At 50.8% G+C, this 19,175-nt stretch overlaps 2 protein-coding genes across 2 annotated transcripts; both read left to right on the top strand.

Moving 5' to 3' along the window:
• Positions 1 to 1,085: 1,085 nt before the first annotated feature.
• On the top strand, positions 1,086 to 1,471 carry PYY (peptide YY; the record flags this gene model as incomplete). The annotated part of the gene is made up of 2 exons (XM_080922454.1): positions 1,086 to 1,273; positions 1,384 to 1,471. The coding sequence occupies 2 exons, from the start codon at positions 1,086 to 1,088 to the stop codon at positions 1,469 to 1,471; spliced, it is 276 nt and encodes a 91-aa protein (XP_080778580.1).
• Positions 1,472 to 7,155: 5,684 nt separating this feature from the next.
• PPY (pancreatic polypeptide) lies at positions 7,156 to 7,762 on the top strand (the record flags this gene model as incomplete). Its single annotated transcript, XM_080922453.1, has 2 exons — positions 7,156 to 7,346; positions 7,654 to 7,762. The coding sequence occupies 2 exons, from the start codon at positions 7,156 to 7,158 to the stop codon at positions 7,760 to 7,762; spliced, it is 300 nt and encodes a 99-aa protein (XP_080778579.1).
• Between the last annotated feature and the right edge of the window lie 11,413 nt (positions 7,763 to 19,175).

Below are 19,175 nucleotides of genomic sequence, written 5' to 3'. Positions count from 1 at the left end.
ACGCAGTGTCTGTCCAGTGAGGCCTCATCCTCACAACATCATAACCAGCTTGGGAGGCGAGGACACATGCTCCTATCCCTGCCTTCAGCAGAAAAAAAAAAAAAAGACTTCCCCTACAGGTCCAGTCAGTCCTGGGACCTTCTCCAAACAGAAGCGCGCAGGGCTGTTTCCTGAAAGGAGCTATCACAGGTCACACAGGCTGAAGGAACTGTTTCCCCTTCTCCAGCCCCTTCTATGAACAGACTAGGGAAGATGGGATCTCACTCCTGGTTTTGCCCGTTAGTCTAGATCCAAACTCTAGATTCCGTTCCTTGTGGCAACTGCGGTGTGAACACCGGATTCAAGCAAAGCATCCTTCCAGAAGGACCCCAAAGTCCGAAGATGGGACTGCCCCCTCAGCTCCTGCTGAGCTGGAGAGACAGCAGGCAGGCTGGGTGTAAAGTCAGCGATTGGCAAGGGTGGAGGGAGGGAGGGAGGAGACAAGCCCTCCCCTGCTGGCTCCCCTCCTCTGGACTCCCCCCTCCCTTTCCAAGTGGGATATAAGCCCCGGCGGGGAAGCACTGAGCAGAGGCCACCGGGATCCGTAGCTGTCCAGCCCTCGAGCCTCTCCTGCCCTCGAGCCTCTCCTGCCTTCCATCTCCTCCTACTCGCTCGCTCACCTCATCTCGCTTCAGGAGCTGTAGCTGCTGTGAGTGACCGGGGTTCAGGAATGGTTTGGTATTGTGATGTTTTGTGGAGGAAAAACGAGGTCGGGTCGCTGGAAACTGGGACTGAGTGGTTGCGAACTGGGTAGGTAGTAGGGTCTATCTGAGGTGAGATGGAGAAGCCGGTAGGGAACTCGGGTGTCATCGGAGCTTTCTTCCCCTGATCTACCTCTTTGGGTATCAGAGGGAGTGGGGAGACAGGCAGAACTTATGGCTGTCTGACAGATTGGGGAACTGAGGCTAAAGATGGTGCAAGGCGGGAGAAGACTAGGTGAGTCCTGTGGTTGGGAAAATCAGATCACTGGGACGTGGGTCCGACGGCAGCCGCAGCCTGGAAGATCGAGGCTCAGGATGGCTCTCCCACCAATGCTTTCCTCTTAGATGGTGGTGGTGCGCAGGCCTTGGCCGGTCATGGTCACAATGCTGCTAGTTCTGCTCGCCTGCCTGGGAGCGCTGGTGGACGCCTACCCTGCCAAACCAGAGGCTCCGGGCGAAGACGCCTCCCCGGAGGAGCTGAGCCGCTACTATGCCTCCCTGCGCCACTACCTCAACCTAGTCACCCGGCAGCGGTGAGCGCTGGGGAGGGCGGCGGGTGGACCCCAGCCTGGGGGGGGTTTGCTCCCTCTCCCCAGCTCCACCTGAAGGTCTGACCACGCCCCTTTCTGGCCCCCGCTCCCAGGTATGGGAAAAGAGACGTCCCCGCAGCTCTGTTCTCCAAACTGCTCTTCACAGACGACACCGAGAACCTCCCCTTCAGGTCTCCGTAGAAAACACCCCTCCCCACGCATGCCCTGGAGTGTGGCCTGGCCCCATCACTTACAACCCCGCTCCCCCGCATTCAATTCATTTTCTTTCCCTCCTGCAGGACAGAAGGTGTGGACCAGTGGTGAAGACCCCCTCCCCCAAGGCCTTCTGCGAGATGTGCTAACGACCCCGGAGTTCACTTGCATGTTTGATTTAAGGAGAGGGGACTTCGTATCTCGGACACCTAGGCTGGAGGGCTGTGTGTGTTCATTTTCCTGTCCCCAAATAAAAGTTCACACAAAATACCCGTGTGTTTTTATATCTGTCCCTTTCACTTTTGTGGAGATGGTGTCAGTGGTGTGTAAGGTGGTTGCTGGAGCCCCAGGAAAGACAGGTGGCAAAAAAAAAAAAAAAAAAAAAAAAAAAGAAAGAAATGGAGAGAGGGCATGGTGGGGGGGTTCAGCATAGACACCTCATCTCAGCTGGGGGCTCCCACCAGGATCTGGGAAGACACTCTGGGGGAAGGGAGTGGGTGCTGTGGATTCTGAGATGGGGAGGGAGCAGAAAGGATCCAGATGGAGAGGAGTTTAAGGCCCAGGAGATCATTGGGGGTTGGGGGAGGCACCACTCCCTGGGGAGGTGCCTGAGCAGCAATGGAGAACAGGAGAATGGGATCTAGGGAGAGACCCTGGAGGAAGCGACCTTGGAGAGGCCATATGGGTGTGGAGGTCTCATTCTCTCAGCAGCAGCAGGCATTCCCTATATTGCTGAATGCAGGCCGGACAGCTGTGCCTACCTGTGCCTTTCTGGTGAGAAGGCCACAGGGATACCCTCCAGTTCCTCTCTCTCCCCATTAAACACTGAAGTCCAAAGTGTTGTGGGTCTTTAAATTGTAGACTAATCTGAGTCCCTGGATATCTACTATTGCAGGATACCCATTTATTGGCCCACTGATTGGAATTTTCTGCCCTCTCTGTCCACCCAGCGCTCTCTCTGGCTACTTCCCTGTTCACTATGAAATGTGTCCATTACTCTGTGTCTTGTTTTCCTAGGTCTTGGAGGGTGTGGTGCTGGAGGAGGGGCTTATATTCCCCATCCTTGGTAGAGCAGGACCTGCCCAGGGGGGAGGCTGGGGGATGAGGGAGGAGGTACCATGTTGAAGCCAAGGCTACAGACCCACAGATATGGTGTCATCTAGAAAGGCTGGGTGGTATCCCAGTGAGATGGGAAGGGCATGCAGGACTCCTTACAACCTGCTGGCCCTGGAAGGACAATGGCCTCTGGTATAACACTTTCTGTATGAGGCCCCCACATGTACCTTCTGGATCTGCCCTTCACCTTCACAGGGAAAGGATGAAGAAGTAACCCCAGAGCCCAGCATAGGTCACAAACTGCATGGGTTCTGGGCTCCACAGGGCTTGCTTGTATTGGCCACCTTCTAGAAGCCACTCCCGGCTCCCCTTTGGTGGAACCATTATCTTTCCCTCGAGCATCCCCATTACCTGAGAATCCCCCCCCCATTCTAGTCCTATGTTCTTCTACTGTGCCAAGCTTGCACTGACTGCTTATATGGCTGAGTAGTAAGAACTGTGTGTCTGGTTGCTGGTGTCTGTGGTCCCCTATCTGCTGCTCTGTCTGGGGAAGCTGAGGCCAGTCTGAAGCTAATGCAGGAGAGACCTGGAGAGACATATGCACAGCCACAGACAGTTTGTGTAAAGTGTCCTGTCTAGTGAACTCTTAGTGAGGTGACCTCACTTCTGGTTTACTCTGGGGCATTCTGAGTAGGTGTGTAATCTGGGGTTGATCAACTTAATCAATGCAGAAGCCAGGAAGGAATTTAAATATGATAATAGTTAGCAAAGATAATAACAATGGACTGGAGAAATGGCTCAGTGGTTAAAAGCACTGACTCTTCTTCCAGGAGTTCTGAGTTCAATTTCCAGCAATCACATGGTGGCTCATAACCATCTGTAATGAGAGATGATGCCCTCTTCTGGTGTGTCTGAAGACAGCAACAATGTACTCATAAAATAAATAAATCTTTTTTAAAACGATACTGATTTTTATTGTAAGATGTGAGTGCCACAGCTTGTGGGGTGAAGAGGACAACTCTGGGGCAGTCACCTCCTTCTTCATCTTTTAGGTGGGTCGTCCAGCCTGCATTGTCAGGAAGCAAGCCTCAGATATCAGTCTTGTTTTAAGACAGAGCTCTCTGTAGCTCTGACTGTGTTGGAACTCACTGTAGACCAGGCTGGCCTCGAACCAGCAGAGATCCACCTGCCTCTGCCCTCTAAGTGCTGGAATTAGAGATGTGCCCCACCCTGCCTGGCTCAAACAGCTCTTCTGTGTGTGTTAGATCATTAGTTATACACACACACATCATAGTACTACAATATTGATTTGGTTTTGTGTGTGTGTGTGTGTGTGTGTGTGTGTACATGGGTATGAACATGCCCATGTATAACATGGTACTCATGTGGAGGTCAAAGGACAGCTTTTAGAAGTTGGTTCTTTCTTTCGGCTGTGGGTTTTGGGATTAAACTCAGGTTCTGCTGAGCTTCTTGCCTGGCCAAAGGGATACCTATGAGGAATCTTTTGAGAAAGGATTTGAATTATAGTCCTAGCTGAAGGATGGCTGGCTATACCGTATCCGGCTTCTTCCTTATTTTAGTGACCTCACCTTAAAAAAACAGGAAATAAAAGGCTGCCTGAGCCTCCTCCTTTGCCCTTGAGCTCTTTGATAACCCCCTCTTCTCATCTCCTCCTGATGTCCCTAAGGCATATGTGCAAGTTGGGTACAATGACACATTTGGGAGGCCGAGGCAGAAGGATCACAATTTTCAAGGCTATTATGGGTCACATAGTGACATGCACCTAAAAAATGACAAAGCAGAGGGCTGGAGAGATAGCTCAGTTGTTAAATTACTTACCACTAGTGTAAAGACCGGAGGCAAGTCCACAGCACTAATGCAGGAATGGAGTCATAGTGGTACATGACACCTATATGTATACACACCGACACATACATGTACCCATATCCACACCTCCACACCCCTCACATACTCACCACCCCAACACCACACACACACAACTAAACAAAACCAAACCAACCCATATGATGCGAATGACTCCTTGGCCAGTGCTCTGAGGTAAGAGAGCCAGGGGAAAGGTGTGATGGAGGACAGGGTGCTGGTCAAACACCTGTCCTGTAGTTTTGTGGAGCTTCTACACCTCGTACCTTCACCCACTTTCTTCACCCTCATGTTTGTGGGCTGTTCTCCTAACCTCATTGTCACGTCGGTCGGAAGCCATCTTCCTTGTCTAGAGAGCACACGTGGCTAGTAGGGGGCCACTAGCGTCTTGGTCAGTCTGTCTGCAGGTGAGCATGTGTGCCTTTCTCAAAGCTCCATGCAAGCACTGCAGGAGCCCACAAAGGCCAGCAGGAGCTATCTCTGTGTTCCAGAGGTGACCATAATAAAAGAAGGTACCATTTTCTCCTGGATTGTCACTACTACTCCTGCAAGGACCCTGGAATCTGTCATAGCTATAATCTATTTGGTTGACATTTGAGGAACAGCTGTGATGTCTTGGGACCAAGCAAAGTGGGTTGACTTGCGTGATAAATTGTAAATAGTTCTCCCACCAGGCTCAGTCCCCGGAAACAGCCTGTTTGGTGAGGGTCTTTCACCTGTAGTAAGAGGCCAGGTTCAGAGCCTCTGAAAACCCTGATCCTTAAATCCGGCGCTGAGGCCAGGCGCCCCCTGGTGGCAGCCGTGGCCCTCCCGGCCAGAGTGGATGCTCGAATCGGAACTAGCCACTTGTTTTGCATAGTGGGAAACCCAAGCCCAGAGAAGGGGCCAGGTTCCAGGCTTGTTAAGAAATGAACTCTACTTACTTTGAGCGATTGGTGCTCTTCTCGTAAATGAGGACCGAGAGGAGCAGGCTACTTGATTCTCCCTGTCTGGGGATGGGTGCAATGAGCCCACTTCACAGAGTAAGACATTGAACCCCAGAAGCGCTAAGTAAATTATGCTCCCAGGACAGACAGATAATGGTGGGGACTGCAACTGGGGCTAGGCCGATCTGACCTCTAACATGACAGATGCCCGCTGTCACCTTCTCTCCGCTCACCACTTCCTCCACGGCGATGCTTCTTGTTCCGTCCTGAGAGCAGAGCCTTGGGAGAGAGAGGCCCTTGCTCCCGTCACAGGCATCAAATAAACAGAGCCAGTGACTGCTCTTGGTTTGAGCAGGGTCCGTCTGGGAAAAGGCAGTGGATTCTCCTGATGCACACTGACACCAGAAGACGCTCTACGGGAGGAGCATAAAGCTAGCTGTGAGTTTGGAGACGTTTCCCTCCTCTGTGAGACTTTCCCCATTTTTAATCTGTCAAATAGGGTCTCATGTTCAGCAGGATGACAGCGTGGAGGTTATTTTTTGGGGGGGTAACTTGATGCTTATAAGTGATGCTGGTTTTTAGTACTCCCCTGGGACAGAGCTCTGTGGTGGGAAAGGAAACAGCTTTCAGAAGTTGTTCTTTCCCCATGAACCCTGTGATCTCTGAACTCTGGCCCACAGGACCTCAGTTGGCATTCTATGCATGCATCAAATGAATTTCTCCACTCCCTTCCAAGTGGCTTGAGGACCCAAGACACCTCTGTCCCTTCCTTGATCTATCTGTACACTGGACTGAAGGCCTGATTTCCATCTTTCATGCCAGGGGCAAAGCCTAGTACTTTATCTTCAACCCAGACCCTGAGGGACTGAGGTGGTCCCTGGAGAGGGCATATGGAGGCCAGTGACTAGAACCTTTGAGTTTCCATTTCAGGACCCTGTCATTTATGAGTCAAGCCTGTTCTGGTGTCTGAAGCTGAATCTGGACCCCACAGGAGACCTTTGTGTGGTCCAGCTTTTTATTCTCTGCTCCTCTGACACCCAGAACACTGGCCTAGTGCCTTCCTGTTTGTGGCCTCAGTGCCTGTGTTTCAGATAGCAGGGAGAGAGCAAGGGGGGGCGGGGAGGGTGAAGGCTGGCAGTGAGAAAGGCTGACAGGAGGCGGGGACTCTGGGGGTGCTGAGGACTATAAAGGGGCACAGACATGAGCAGGGTGATCAGTCCAGCAGAAGGTAGGTGTCTGGGTCCAATACCCACTTGCTCAGGACACAAGGTAAGCAAGCTCATCCTGTTCTCTGCATCTGGGGACTCCTTGAGTTGAGGCTGGTGATGGAGGGTCAGAATTGGTGCTTTGAAGGGCTGGAGCCCTCAAGAGTTCTAAAGTCCTTCTTGGGTCTCTTCTGCATCTAGACAAACCCAAAAGCAGGACTCACAGTGTCATAGACTTCTGTCCCCTTGCTTTGCCAGTTAATTCTGTGTCCTCTGTCCTGTGGTTCCCACCAGTGCTGGTCATTCCTACATTCTCAATGTCCTAAGTCCTGTGTGTCCAGCCCCCATGCCCAGTTCCTCTGCTATGTTTTTCTGTTGACAAGGCACGGGCCCTCTGGCTGCTGGCTTGAACCCTGAGGGGTGTGTATATGGAGGTGTCCTTGTTTTCTAGGGAATGAAGGTGGCAGATGCTGGTGGTTTGTCCTTGTCCCCAGGGTTGGCTTGAAGAAATGTGGGGGTGGGGCAGTGGCTGGGCAGTAGGTCTTGGACACAGGAGGATCTGCTGATGGGCCGTGTTCTGCTTCCACGATTCCTTGCTCATTAGATGGCTGTCACATACTGCTGCCTCTCCCTGTTTCTCATATCCACTTGGATGGCTCTGCTGCTGCAGCCCCTGCAGGGTGCCTGGGGAGCCCCACTGGAGCCAATGTACCCAGGGGACTATGCTACACCCGAGCAGATGGCTCAGTATGAAACTCAGCTCCGCAGATACATCAACACACTGACCAGGCCTAGGTAGGGCGTTGTGTGTGTGTGTGTGTGTGTGTGTGTGTGTGTGTGTGTGTGTGTGTAGTTGTGTAGTGGAGGGAGAGGGGCAGGGGAGGTAGAGGGGCAGGGGGAGAGAGAGAGAGAGATATCCCTAACCTTAGCCCCTGTCCCAGTCCCTTCCATGCCTGCTCTGAGAAAACAAAGACAAATAAACAAAACTATTTCTACCAAGTGGCTTGGGTCCATGTGCTGTGGGCAGGAAATAAGCGGGGGATATAAAGCAGGTGAGCTCACACCGGAGAACTATAGTTATCCCAGCTGTCTTCCTTCCCAGGTATGGGAAGAGAGATGAGGAGAACACATCTAAACTTCCTGGAATCCAGCTCCCCCCATGCACCAGCCCTCCAGTTGGTTTGATTCCCTGCTCTGCTTCCTGGAACTGAAGGCAGGTCTGGAAAGGGGGGAATCCGAAGGAGGGGGAAGGGAAACAAGATCTCAGGGTACAAGGACTGTCCTTCATCATGGTTCTCTTCTTTCCTTACAGGGAGCTCAGCCCAATAGACTCCCTCCGGTTTCCTGCCCGTGGCTGTAGGACAGGTCCAGCTCTTTCCTCTGCATTCTTGCAACCACCTTGCAAACTAAATAAAGCAAATTAAAATGATAGCCTCTGTGTATGTGTGTGTGTACACCCATAGAGGAAGGGCAGGTAAAGTTCATAGACAGGAAGGTGGGGGTTGGGGGAAGAACAGTTATGATAATCCTGGGTGTATGTAGGGTTCAATTCATCCCTTTCATAAAGAAGCAAGTTGTGGTCTAGAGAGAAGTGAGATTCCCCTCCACAGGTCTGTGATGTCAATCTTAAGCTTAATCTTCTCATCCTAGCACCCCTAAGCCATTCAGCTCCTCAACCCGAGGCTAGCCCTGTTCCCAAATATACCCTCAAGACTGCTTCCTGTGGGAGAGGAGTCATTTACTAAAGTGGTCTTAGAATGGGGCAGGGGCAAGAACTCAGAGGATTAGTGCTGGCCTGAGCTCGGCCAATCGTCTGCTATGTAGGATGATCTCAGAACTCTAGAACTCCGGACAGAATGGGTTGTTCTGAGCCCATTCTCTGGACTAAGAATGAAATTTAGCGGTAGATGTGGGGTGAGTAGGTTGCAGAGAGAGACGCAGGGAAAATCTAGGCTGAGTTCAATTTGTCCTACAAGAGGAATGACAGAGCCCTTCCTGCCAGTGCCCACAGAAGTCACAGAAGCAATAGAAATTCTTGTTAAAAATTTATCCATTCCTTTATTGTTAGTGTGTGTTTTCATGTACATGTGTCCTTTCTTCCATCTTATGAGATTGGGGATCAAACTCAGGCTTAATGGCAAGTGCCCTTACCCACTGAGCCATCTTGTCAGTCTTGTTATTGCTCCTGCTGTGTGGGTAGGAAGAAACAGAGGCACAGTTCATCGTCTAAAGGGTCTGAGGGTAGCCAGATCCAGGCTAGGCCTTTGGGAGTCAAGGTCCAGCCTGGAGAGGAACACCCACTAGCCCTAGTGTACCCCTTTCAAGTCCCCGGGTTTTTCCCCTCTCTCTTCTTCTCACTTGCCCAAGGTGGAGGCCTCTGCTGGCTGCACCTTGCCTACCTGGAGCCAGGGGAGGAGGTTAATGGCAGGTGTCCACTGGGTTCCTGTGTTGGGTGGTCGCTGATGTTCTTCCATAGGGGGTTCGTGACATTCAAGTGAGGACGTATTGTGGTGTTCAGTGGGGTAGATTTGGTGGTGTTGGAGGGTTTCTTGTGGTTTTTTAATTTCTTCAAACTAGGGAACATTGTAGAGATCTTGGGGCCAAGAAAAAGTGGGGGTGCCAGATACTATGCCCCCCTCATTCCTCCATCAGCCCCACCTGTTGGGGAAGAACTTCTCCATGTACTTGTTGATCTGGTCAATGCTTGGAAACCAACTAGCCATTCTGGGCTCGGGAATCGGCTGCATGTGGACCTCATCCTCCAGGGCGCCATTGGGTGGCACCAGGAGTGCCGCTAGGCAACCCAGAACCAGTGCGCATGCGCAGGGAAGAGCCACGGTCTGGTGGGGGAGGGACAGAGGGCGCGGTCAGGTGACTCTGAGAAGGGAGGTGGGGGGTGAAACCTAGCTGTGCTCTCACTGAGACACTTAACTACTGGGAAAGCCTCGAGTGTCGCAGAGCTAAGACCAGGAGATGTTGCTGCCTCAGTACACATCGGTGCTCACCTCAGGGAACATTTTGGTTCCCGGGGAGATTAGGGCATGCCTAAACGAGCGAGCGCTGCTATATCCCCAAAGCACGGAGGTTAAAATGGACAGGAGCCACGCGCTGAGCAACTGGTGCATTATTTAGAGTCGCCTGTCAGGTTCTTCAGACTTTTTTTTTCCTGCAAATTTCTTGTGCACCCCACTCCAGCCTTTTCCACCTCCTTATTTGGTCCTCAAAAGCTCTAGACACGCTGCTGTCTACCTGGAAGCCTGGTTCTCCAGATGTCAGCAGGGCCAGCTCAGCTTCTAGCCTCTGCTCAGCCAACACTCTAAATGTGTTTAAAGCTACCACCCTACCTTCTCTTTCTCTGCCCCCTACCATGCCCACTTCTTCCTGGATTCCGTCCTAAATGTTTGCAGTTCCCAATGGAAGATACCGTTTGGTGTGGTACTGCCTACCACTCGGATCCATACCTGGCTCTTAGTAACACTTTAAATGAAAAACATAGTTGCCTACCAGAGAGCCAGCCCAGCGATTTCTCCATCTCCATCCAAGCACAGACCCCTCCCCCATCCTAGACTATGATACCCCAGATAGGACACTGCCTTTGAACCCGTGAACCCCTGAAATCTCTCTCAGCCTCTTCTCCTCATCTGCACCACCTCAAGCGGGGCATGTGGAGAGGCCCTTGGTGTCAGCCTCCATCCCCAAGTTCCTGAAGAGCACAGGTGACAAGGTTTCATCCCACACTTAGCCACTAGACATTACCATTGTACTCAGCAGGTGAGAGCGGCAAAGCAAATGGTCCCTGCCTGGGACTTCAGAGGCCACTTATATTTCTAGGGATCAATGACCTTGTCCCCCTAAGGCCCCACCCCAGCGTGGCTTTCTCCTGTTCCTGTGTCATGGCCCAGGAACTGGGAACAGAGAGAGTGTGGGGGAGGAAGCACATGGCCAACGGCCTGTCATGACTTGGGCACAGTGTCTGCCAGTGGCCCAGAGAGGTGGGAGGCCAAGGGGGGAAGCTCCTGGAGTCAGGTAATGTTTTTGTTCCAAGATCACACACAGATCCTGGAGAAGAGTTGTCTCTGGGATTGTGAGGGGGCTATTTCTGGGGTCAGCAGAGGCCAGGGCTGGAGAGACACTGTATTCATCCCGCTGAGCTAAGGGACTCTTCCTGCAGGGTAGCTGTGGAGGTCTAGTATGTCTGCTCTGGTATCTTGGACTAAGGGAGTTATGGGATTGCCATCTCTTGCCCTGCCTGTCCCAGCTATGTGGAGGCCCTGGGAGTGACCCAATAAGCCCTTCGAAAGAGGAATCTTTGCTTATTAAGTAATACACTCGCACACCAGGGATCAGGCAGTGAACCTTGGTGCTCTCCTGTGACCACCTGACTCCCAGGAAGGGACCGTATGAATTCTGTCATGGCTGGATGAACTTGGTCTCGGGACTTTACTGCCCAGTGAACCCCAGTTATCTCAGATGTAAAAAATGGAGCTCATTACCCTTCCAATCTGGCAGTGATGCCAAGATTGGTCTGATCATGTAGTTCTGCATGGTAGCCCTGGGCATAGACTGAGCAATGGGTACCATGAGCCCTTCTGCGTGTGTGCACCTCTCTTCTTGTCAACACTGGTCCTCACCCTCTCTTCAGTAAATCCTGTTCTCAGGGGAGGAGTGAAAACTCAGGGTCAGCGTCATAAAGGTCTGTGCCATAGCTCAGACGCTCAGTGAGACCAGAACCACATTCCTGGATAGCAAAAATCTAGAAAAACAAATGAGATTTCCAGGATAAAATCTCACAGTATAGGCTAGAAGTACTGTTTAGGGGGGGCAGCATACCCTACATGCGACCAAGTTATGTTTTGTTTTTCAAGTCACTGTTTCTCTGTGTAGCCCTGGCTGTCCCAGAACTTACACTGTAGACCAGGCTAGACTTGAACTCACAGAGATCTGCTTGCCTCTGTCTCCTGAGTGCTGGGATTAAAGGTGTGTGTGCCAACCATCATCCTACAGGAGTGTGTGTGTGTGTGTGTGTGTGTGTGTGTGTGTGTGTGTTGAAACAGGTCACAAGGCTGGCCTCAAATCCACTGTGTAGCCAAGGATAAATTTGAACAGATCTTCCTGTCTCTGCTTTCTAAATGCTAGGATTCAGAGACATGTCACCACACGCCATTTGAAATGAGCTACTATATATCCCAACCAGATGCAAGTCTAGTACTAAACCCTGAACTCCACCCTCTTGACCACAGAGCTTCTATGATGTGTTCCCTGTGGAAATCTAGACCTGTTCAAATCTAGGACTCTTTGCTGTCCTTTCCTCTTCGACTCATTTGGGGAACTATCCCCATTGACGGTGCGGGGATGACAGTGCAGGAACTCGGTTGCTCTCATTTCTGGCTAGAGGAACGCTTCAGGCATGGAGCAGAGCAAGCCAGAGAAGCAAGGTGTGCTTCAGGTGGCAGAGCTGGAGTGACAGGGTTCTTTAAGTCCAGGTGGTGCCTTGTGAGCCCCAGATGCCTAACTTGTAGGGGCAGAAACTGGAATTAACTCTGCTGGGTTTTGGTCTTGCTTTGGTCCAGTCTTTCTGTGTTATACTCCATTTCTTCCTTTTGGATTAAGAGTTCTTACTTCATGTCGCTGTATAATAAGAGTATATAACTTAGCTGGGTGTTGCACACCTTTAGTCTCAGCACTTGGGAGGCAAAGGCAGGGCAGATCTATGTGAGTCTGAGGCTAGCCAGGTCTACAGAGTGAGTTCTAGGACAGCCAGGATAGCTACAGAAAAGCCCTGTCTCGAAAACAAACAAACAGACAGACAGACAAAAGTATAAAACTTCTTTTATTTTCTTCTACAGATGCTCTCAATTAGGAATTCAGCTTGGTCCTCAGAAGAAACTTGGGACTTTTGAACAGTATTAGAAGGGTTAAGCGCCATAGGACTCTTTGAAGTTGCTCTGAGTGAGTTTTGCATTAGGATGTAGACATAAATAAGCCTTTGAGACCAGGAAAGGAAGGTTGTGATTTAAAAGTGATGCCCTTGGGTGTCAAGTGGGTGGACTTGTCACGTTTAATCTTCATGGCCAACTGGGCTGGTTCTAGAACCAAGGGACTTATGCCCAGTATTGTTGTCAATTACAATAGCTGTGTGAATATGTAGTTATGTACCAATAACTGATCATTATTGCTGTGCTTGGTGCCTGCCCTGGCACCCAAGTCTGTTGTGAAATCTCTAGTGCTAACTAGGTGGCACTTCAACACCTTATTAACTCTTTATGGGGAAGGATGCTAGTCTGGAGAAATTATGAGATCTACCCAAGGGTATAGGGGCACAAAGCTGAAGTCAGGGCAGCCTCTTATCAGAAGCAATCCAGTCTTTTCGAAATGCCCTGTCCCCACTAGTTACATGCCTGTCTGTCCTTCCATCACCTTCCGATCCATCATTCAGCAGTTGCCCTTGTTCAGCAGGCCTGTGGCTTCCATGGCTTTTAACCCCTGATCTTTCTTCTGCTTCTCCCCTCCTGCCTGTTTCTCAGGAACCTTTTCTATTTAGCTCTGGGAGGTGAGACAGGGGCTTTGGTGCCAGGACAGACCTGGGTTCCCAGCTTGGCATGGCCTCTTGCAGTCCACAGACAAGTTACTTCGCTTTTCTGAGTATGATGTCCTCAGTTATGGGAGAGTGCTGTAGCTGTGTGAAGGCTTATCAGGAAGAGAAGCAGAGAGAATGCCCCTGAGGGGTTTTGGCCCTAAACTTAGTTGTCTCCCTTATAAATTGTTCCAGAGACAATCAAGAAACTTTTCTTTTTTGCCTAAGGTGGTTTGCACTGGCTAAACTGTCTGGACAGTGAGCCCCAGGAATCCTTCTCTCTCCACCCCTGGGCCTCAGAGCTGAGATTACAGGCATGTGCCACCATACCTGTTTTTTTACATGTGTGATTGGGATGGAATTTAGTTCCTCTTGTGTGCACAAAAAGGACCTTTAATCCATATTCTTTGGGAGGCACTCATCTAAACCCCTGTTGCTGGGGGCTTTGTAAAATAGTGATGTGGACCTGTCCTCAGAGATTCTGCACCTATGTTTACTGAGTACTGGCTTTGATGGAGCCAGTATCCTCAAAGAACTCCACAGTCTACTGGGAATAGGCATTTAAGGCACAGGGTAATTAATGTTTCAGAAATATTTGCTAGGAGGCTACCTCTTGTCTGTGGAAAAGGGTTTCTTAAAATTTGACTTAAAAAATGAGTAGAAGTCCTGGCTTCCCAGCCTCTCCTGTTACAGGTGAGGACCAGTTTTCCTGTGATGGAGGATGTCGGTGGTCTTGCAAACCTGGAGGTCCTGGCTTTTGGACATCCCTTCCAGCTACTGCTAAACGTTGCTGACCAGCCAGGTGTAGTGTTGCATGTCTGCAATACAGCACTGGAGGGGCTTGAGGCAGGAGGATTGTGAGTACAGGGCCAGCCTGGGAAAGTGAGTGAGACAGCATCTCTGAGAAGAAGGAAGGAAAGAACTGGGAAACTGTTTCCCATCCCATGTCTGATGCCAATTAATAAAGGATTAGGATGAGTTAGTAAAAGGACCTCCACAGATCCCAGGAAAGTATAGGACTAGATTAAGCTGTGATGAGACCGCTAAAGAGTACAGATTGTTTCCAGTTTATTTCTTTAAGCTGGGGCGCTGAAGGGAGGAGAGGAGGGAAGTGGGTGGCACAGATAGAGTCAAGCAAGGTTCCTCTCAAAGGTGTGTGGGTGGTGTGACAAGGACACGCTCTTCAGACCACATACTTCAGAAGCCCTTGGGTGGACCCCGAGGAACTGGGCTCAGGCAGGGCACATCTGCTGGCCCGAGAAAGAGACAAACCACCACCCACCTGTGCCCCTGGCACCTAGCAAGAGCCTTCCAAACTTCCAGAAGGGACCTGTGTTTAAGGATCATTTTCTCTGTGTCTATTCACAGATGGGGAAACTGAGGCTCAGCAAGGTCACACAATGGGCTTAGCATGGACACGGTTTTTTTTTATTTCAACAGAACAATCATTTATAACTTCCCACTCTGATAAGGAAGAATGGAACTAAAAATCAGAGAGAACAGTGGTGTGGCCCAGGGACGGGGTGGGAAAGGGAGTAAGGACGGTGCTTCACAGGGAAGTCTGAGTCTTCTGGGTGAGCAGTCTGAGTACAGGGCAGAGCTGTATGTGGTGTCCTTGGGTGGTGGATCAGCCTTTACACTCCGTCTTGTGGTTGAAAAGAAAGTAATAAGCCAAACATCTCGTTATGGTTCTGAACATGAGACAAAGCAGCCTGTGGGGATGTTTGTTGTACTGAGGTTGACTGGGGATGGGGACATACTATTTCTCATGTAGGGGTGCATGCAGGATTATGCAAAGTAGATGTTTGCACTGTGGAGAAATACATTGGAATTTTTGTAGCTTCAAAGTAAATGCTTTAAGTTCTGGGTATATGAGAATTACCTCTAAACACACGGAAGTCAGTTGAGTAGTTCAGGGGCAATAATTCATCAAAAAACCAGCCCTTTCCTTTTCTATTGATATTTAAAAAGGTTTTTAATTTTATGTATATGGATGTTCTGTCTGCATGTAAATCTGTATACCATACATACCAGAAGAGGACAGAAGATCCCATAGAACTACAGTTATAGACAGATACTGAGAATTGAACACAGAACCTCTGGAAGAACAGTCAGTGATCTTAACTGCTGAGCCATGTCTCCAGCCCTCTCCTTTCCTTTTTTTAAAAATTGCCTCTTCTCTGCCTTTACATTTCAGGTGTTATCCCCTTTCCCCAATCCCATCCACCCTCCCCCTCCCATTGCCTTCATGAAGGTGCTCCCTCTCTCAATACCCTCTCCCACCTCAGCACCTTGGCATTCCCCTACACTGAGAAAATGAGCCTTCTCTGGACGAAAGGCCTCTCCTCCCATTAATGCCAGAGAATGCTATCCTCTGCTGCATATGCACCTGGGGCCATGGGTCTCTCCATGCAAACTCATTGGTTGGTGTTTTAGTCCCTGGGAGCTGTGGTGGGTTTGGTTGGTTGATAACATTGTTCTTCCCATGGGGTTACAGACCCTTTCAGCTCCTTCAGTCCTCTCCTTTCCTCTTTCACACTAATGCCTCCACACTTCTTCCACAGTGGCATAGCAAATAGAAAAGGTTTCCAAGTGTGGCACTACTCCAAGGATGGTCTAGAAATTTACAGCTGCTTAGGGTTTTGTTTGTTTTTTTCTCTTTCTGTCTTGATTCTCAAAGCTGTGGTCTGAACCCCCCCCCCCAGGAAACAACGTATTTGAAGGAAAGTTCTGTCTGCACCCTTGTGGCCCCTGAGAAAGACAGGTGTAATACAGCATCAGGAGAACGCTTTCTTTCCAGGGCAGTGCAGCCCCTAGAACTACAGGGAAAAGTTTGGTAGATTCCAGGGCCCTAAGCTGGGTGGGGATTGTGCTCAGCTTTGAACAATGAGCCTCAGGGGTATATTTTGTTAAGGCATTTAACCACACCACTAGAATAGCGTTTTTTCATCCCTGTGACACATCTTTCCCCAACCTTCACCCTGGGATGTTAGGTGACTTGTCCACTTTGGTATCACAGAAACTGGTACCTCATTTTGAACAAACAGGAACATAGTAGCCTTTGATGATGTTTTTATCCACTAATCTCACAGGGCTATTGTAGGAAACTATCGATCAAATGTAAGGTATGTGTGCCTATGTGTGTATGTAATAGTGAGTCAGACTACACTAGGTGGGTTAGAACTTGAATCCCACCATGTCCTTGGGATCCTGGATAAGATACATTTGCTGTGAATTGTTATAGAAGGTAATATTTGCTTGTTTGAGAAGTAATTAATAGTTTTGGGAGGAATCAAGATTTCTCTTCCCCTCCCAACTACATGCAAACAGTTAAAGATTCCCTAAGCAGAAGTGCCTGGGTAAGATCGGAGGGAGTCTTCAGAAGTAGACCTCTTGTCCTGAGTTTAATTAGGAAGATCTAGTTTGGAAGCCTTTTTTCCTCAGACAGAAGCCTGCAGTTCCAATCACCACCATCTGGAGTCGCTACAAAACTTTCTCCTCTCAGGAATAAGCGAAGTTGGCTATTTTTTTTTTTAATTTTTTAAAATTTTTCTTTAATTTTTGACCCATCTCTGGCTTTTCCATACACCTATTCCCAACTACTACCTTTTGCCAACAGGGTCGGCTAAGACCATATCTAGAGATGAATCCTCAAGTTAATTTATTTTCGAGATTTCCAAGCACGTTTCCAGGATGCAATACATTTCTGATCTTAGGAGTCAGTTGTCAAGAAAGATAAAAATGCCCCGCTCGCTACCGAGCATATTCCATAGGGCAGCGGAGAGGTTAGGGGAGCATTCAAGTCAGGGAAGGCCCGGGTTGGGCTTTCACTGACTGAATGAAGGCTGTTTTCCACACCGCAGTCACCAATAGTCTGAGGCTGTGCAGTATCTTTTACTAGCAGATCTGGGAGGAGCCAGAGGCTGGGCAAGGCGGGCTAGCGGGCTTAACCCTTTGCTTTCTTCGTTTTGCAGTCTGAGAAAGAATACAGGGCCTCCTGCGCTTTCTACCCACCAACGGAGCCAACACCATCGCCCGCCAACACTTGTTGAAATGGGATTTAGGAGGGAGAGAGTGTTTCTTCTGCCCTTAAGCCATTGACAGAGGCAAGGATCAACTTCCTGCGTCCGGGCTAAAATTAGGATCTTGGTCCCCTTCATGAAAAAAGCACAGCCCCGCTCTCTTAAAGTTTCTGTTTTTCTTCACATTTTCTTGGAAGCAGGTATGTGCCATCTGAATGTATAACGCCACCTCCAGGCTAAGCCCCTACAGGAGTTGGTGTCCTAATGTCCCATTGCTTTTCCGAACTGTGTTAGGAAAGGACAGACGAAGCGTGTACGGGGCTAGAACGCAGGACGAAGCGGTCCCGTTAAGGGGGTGATCCCTTCAGGCTCAGTGTTTCTCCCCTTTCTTTTATTAAACATCATCGCCCTTTTAAAGAATTCCTAGGCGCCAAGCAACACGTTGGCCCTTCTCAGAGTTGGGGGCGGGGGTCGTGGGCTTTGCGGTGCCTGCTAACCACCACCTCCCCGCCCACCTGCCTGCTGCCGGGAGATTACTTTACAGTGGACCGTGTTGCCGCGTCCCTTCCGTGTCCCAGCCCTCTCCTTTCTGTCCCCGCCCCTTCGCTCCTAGGAGGCCTTGCCGCTTTAAGAGCACCGCTAGCGATTGACAAGCAATAACCGCGGAGCGCCGGGCTGCGCGGAATCGCCCCAAGCTTGGGGCTCCCCAAAACGCAGGTAGGTGTTCCCAGGCTCCTGGGCCAGCACCCACTTCAGAACCTTTGCCTCCTTTTCGACCAAGCACCGTACTTGAGGATCCTATTCTCCAGATCCAAACTCCCGGGCCCCTTCCCCAAGTCGCCCCCTCCCTCTCCAGCTGCAGCACTCGGCTCTCTGTGTGTGCTGCCGATGGGGAAAACGCCAGTGGGGAGAACCGAACCCCTCATCCTAGGGATGCTGGTTCCCATGCCAGTGATGAGGGCTCCTCATCGGACACAGGGATGCTGAGCTGAGCAGAGCACAGGTATTCGCGCGGCCTCTCCAGGGTCTGTGTTGGTTTGGGGGGGGTGGACTTCGGATCCCGGCATTACGTAAGAGCCGTACTGCTGGCGTTTCCGGCCCTGGGGGAGCTAGACTGAGATTGTGCTGGGTCCCTTGGCACCCTGCACCCCAGGAGGCTAACGTCTCAGTCTTTCCTGAGAGAGGGTCCTGGAGAGAGGCGTTCTGCTAATCTAGAGTGCCAGGGACAGGAGGTTGCAGGGTCTCGGAGCCAGGGTTTAAGGCATGGGGGTTCCAGAGGGCATCGGCACCAGAAGCAAGGAGCCAGGGTCAGAAAGTTAGGTCAACTAAGGGGATAGTGGGGACTGAAGACCTGGGGGGGGGGCTCGGGGGACAGTCATTCAGTGACCTCATCCCCTAGTCTCGGCGGGCGCGCAAGCAAAGAGCCTTCTTTGATGGCTCGCAACACGCCCCCTCCTTCCTAGGTCCTAGCGCCCAGCGGGTTAGGTCTGGATTGGAGGGGCGGGGGCAGTCTGATTGTGAGTGCGAGCACGTCCGCCGGCTCCCTAGACCCCATCCTCTGGTCCTCAGTTATGTACAGTCCTCCCCATAACCCAGTCCGGCTCCAACGTGCCTTTGTCAGGCGTTCCTCTTTCGCACCTCTCTGAGTCTGCACCATTGGAGGGAGGTGGGTGGAAGGTTGGAGGAAATCTCTCCCTTTGAAGCTGGCGGGCTTCACCTACACCGAGGGGCTTGGGGGTTGGATAGCTTGGTGGCGGACTTGCGTGTGGAGGTGGGAGTGGGAAGGCCTTAGGTTTAGGCTTTTGGACGCCGTGGTGCTGGTTCCGTGATGACTGGGCCCGGGGACCTTGGCACAGAACCAGGCTAGCTTGCCTGGCACTGCCGTTCTCCTGTGGGCACAGGCCGCCCCGCCCTCGCAGAGGCTTGGGTGGGGGTGGGGCAGAGCCAGCCGACGCCGTGGGAACCAACTCCTCAGGGAGCAAACCCCGGCTTACTGGACTGGACTCCTGGGCCTAGGGTTTTATACAG

This window comes from Micromys minutus (assembly GCF_963924665.1).
Source record: "Micromys minutus genome assembly, chromosome: 10".
In the NCBI taxonomy this organism is placed as follows: domain Eukaryota; kingdom Metazoa; phylum Chordata; class Mammalia; order Rodentia; family Muridae; genus Micromys; species Micromys minutus.
The sequence above is the reverse complement of the archived record's forward strand: the minus strand, read 5'-3'. Positions and strand labels throughout refer to the sequence as shown.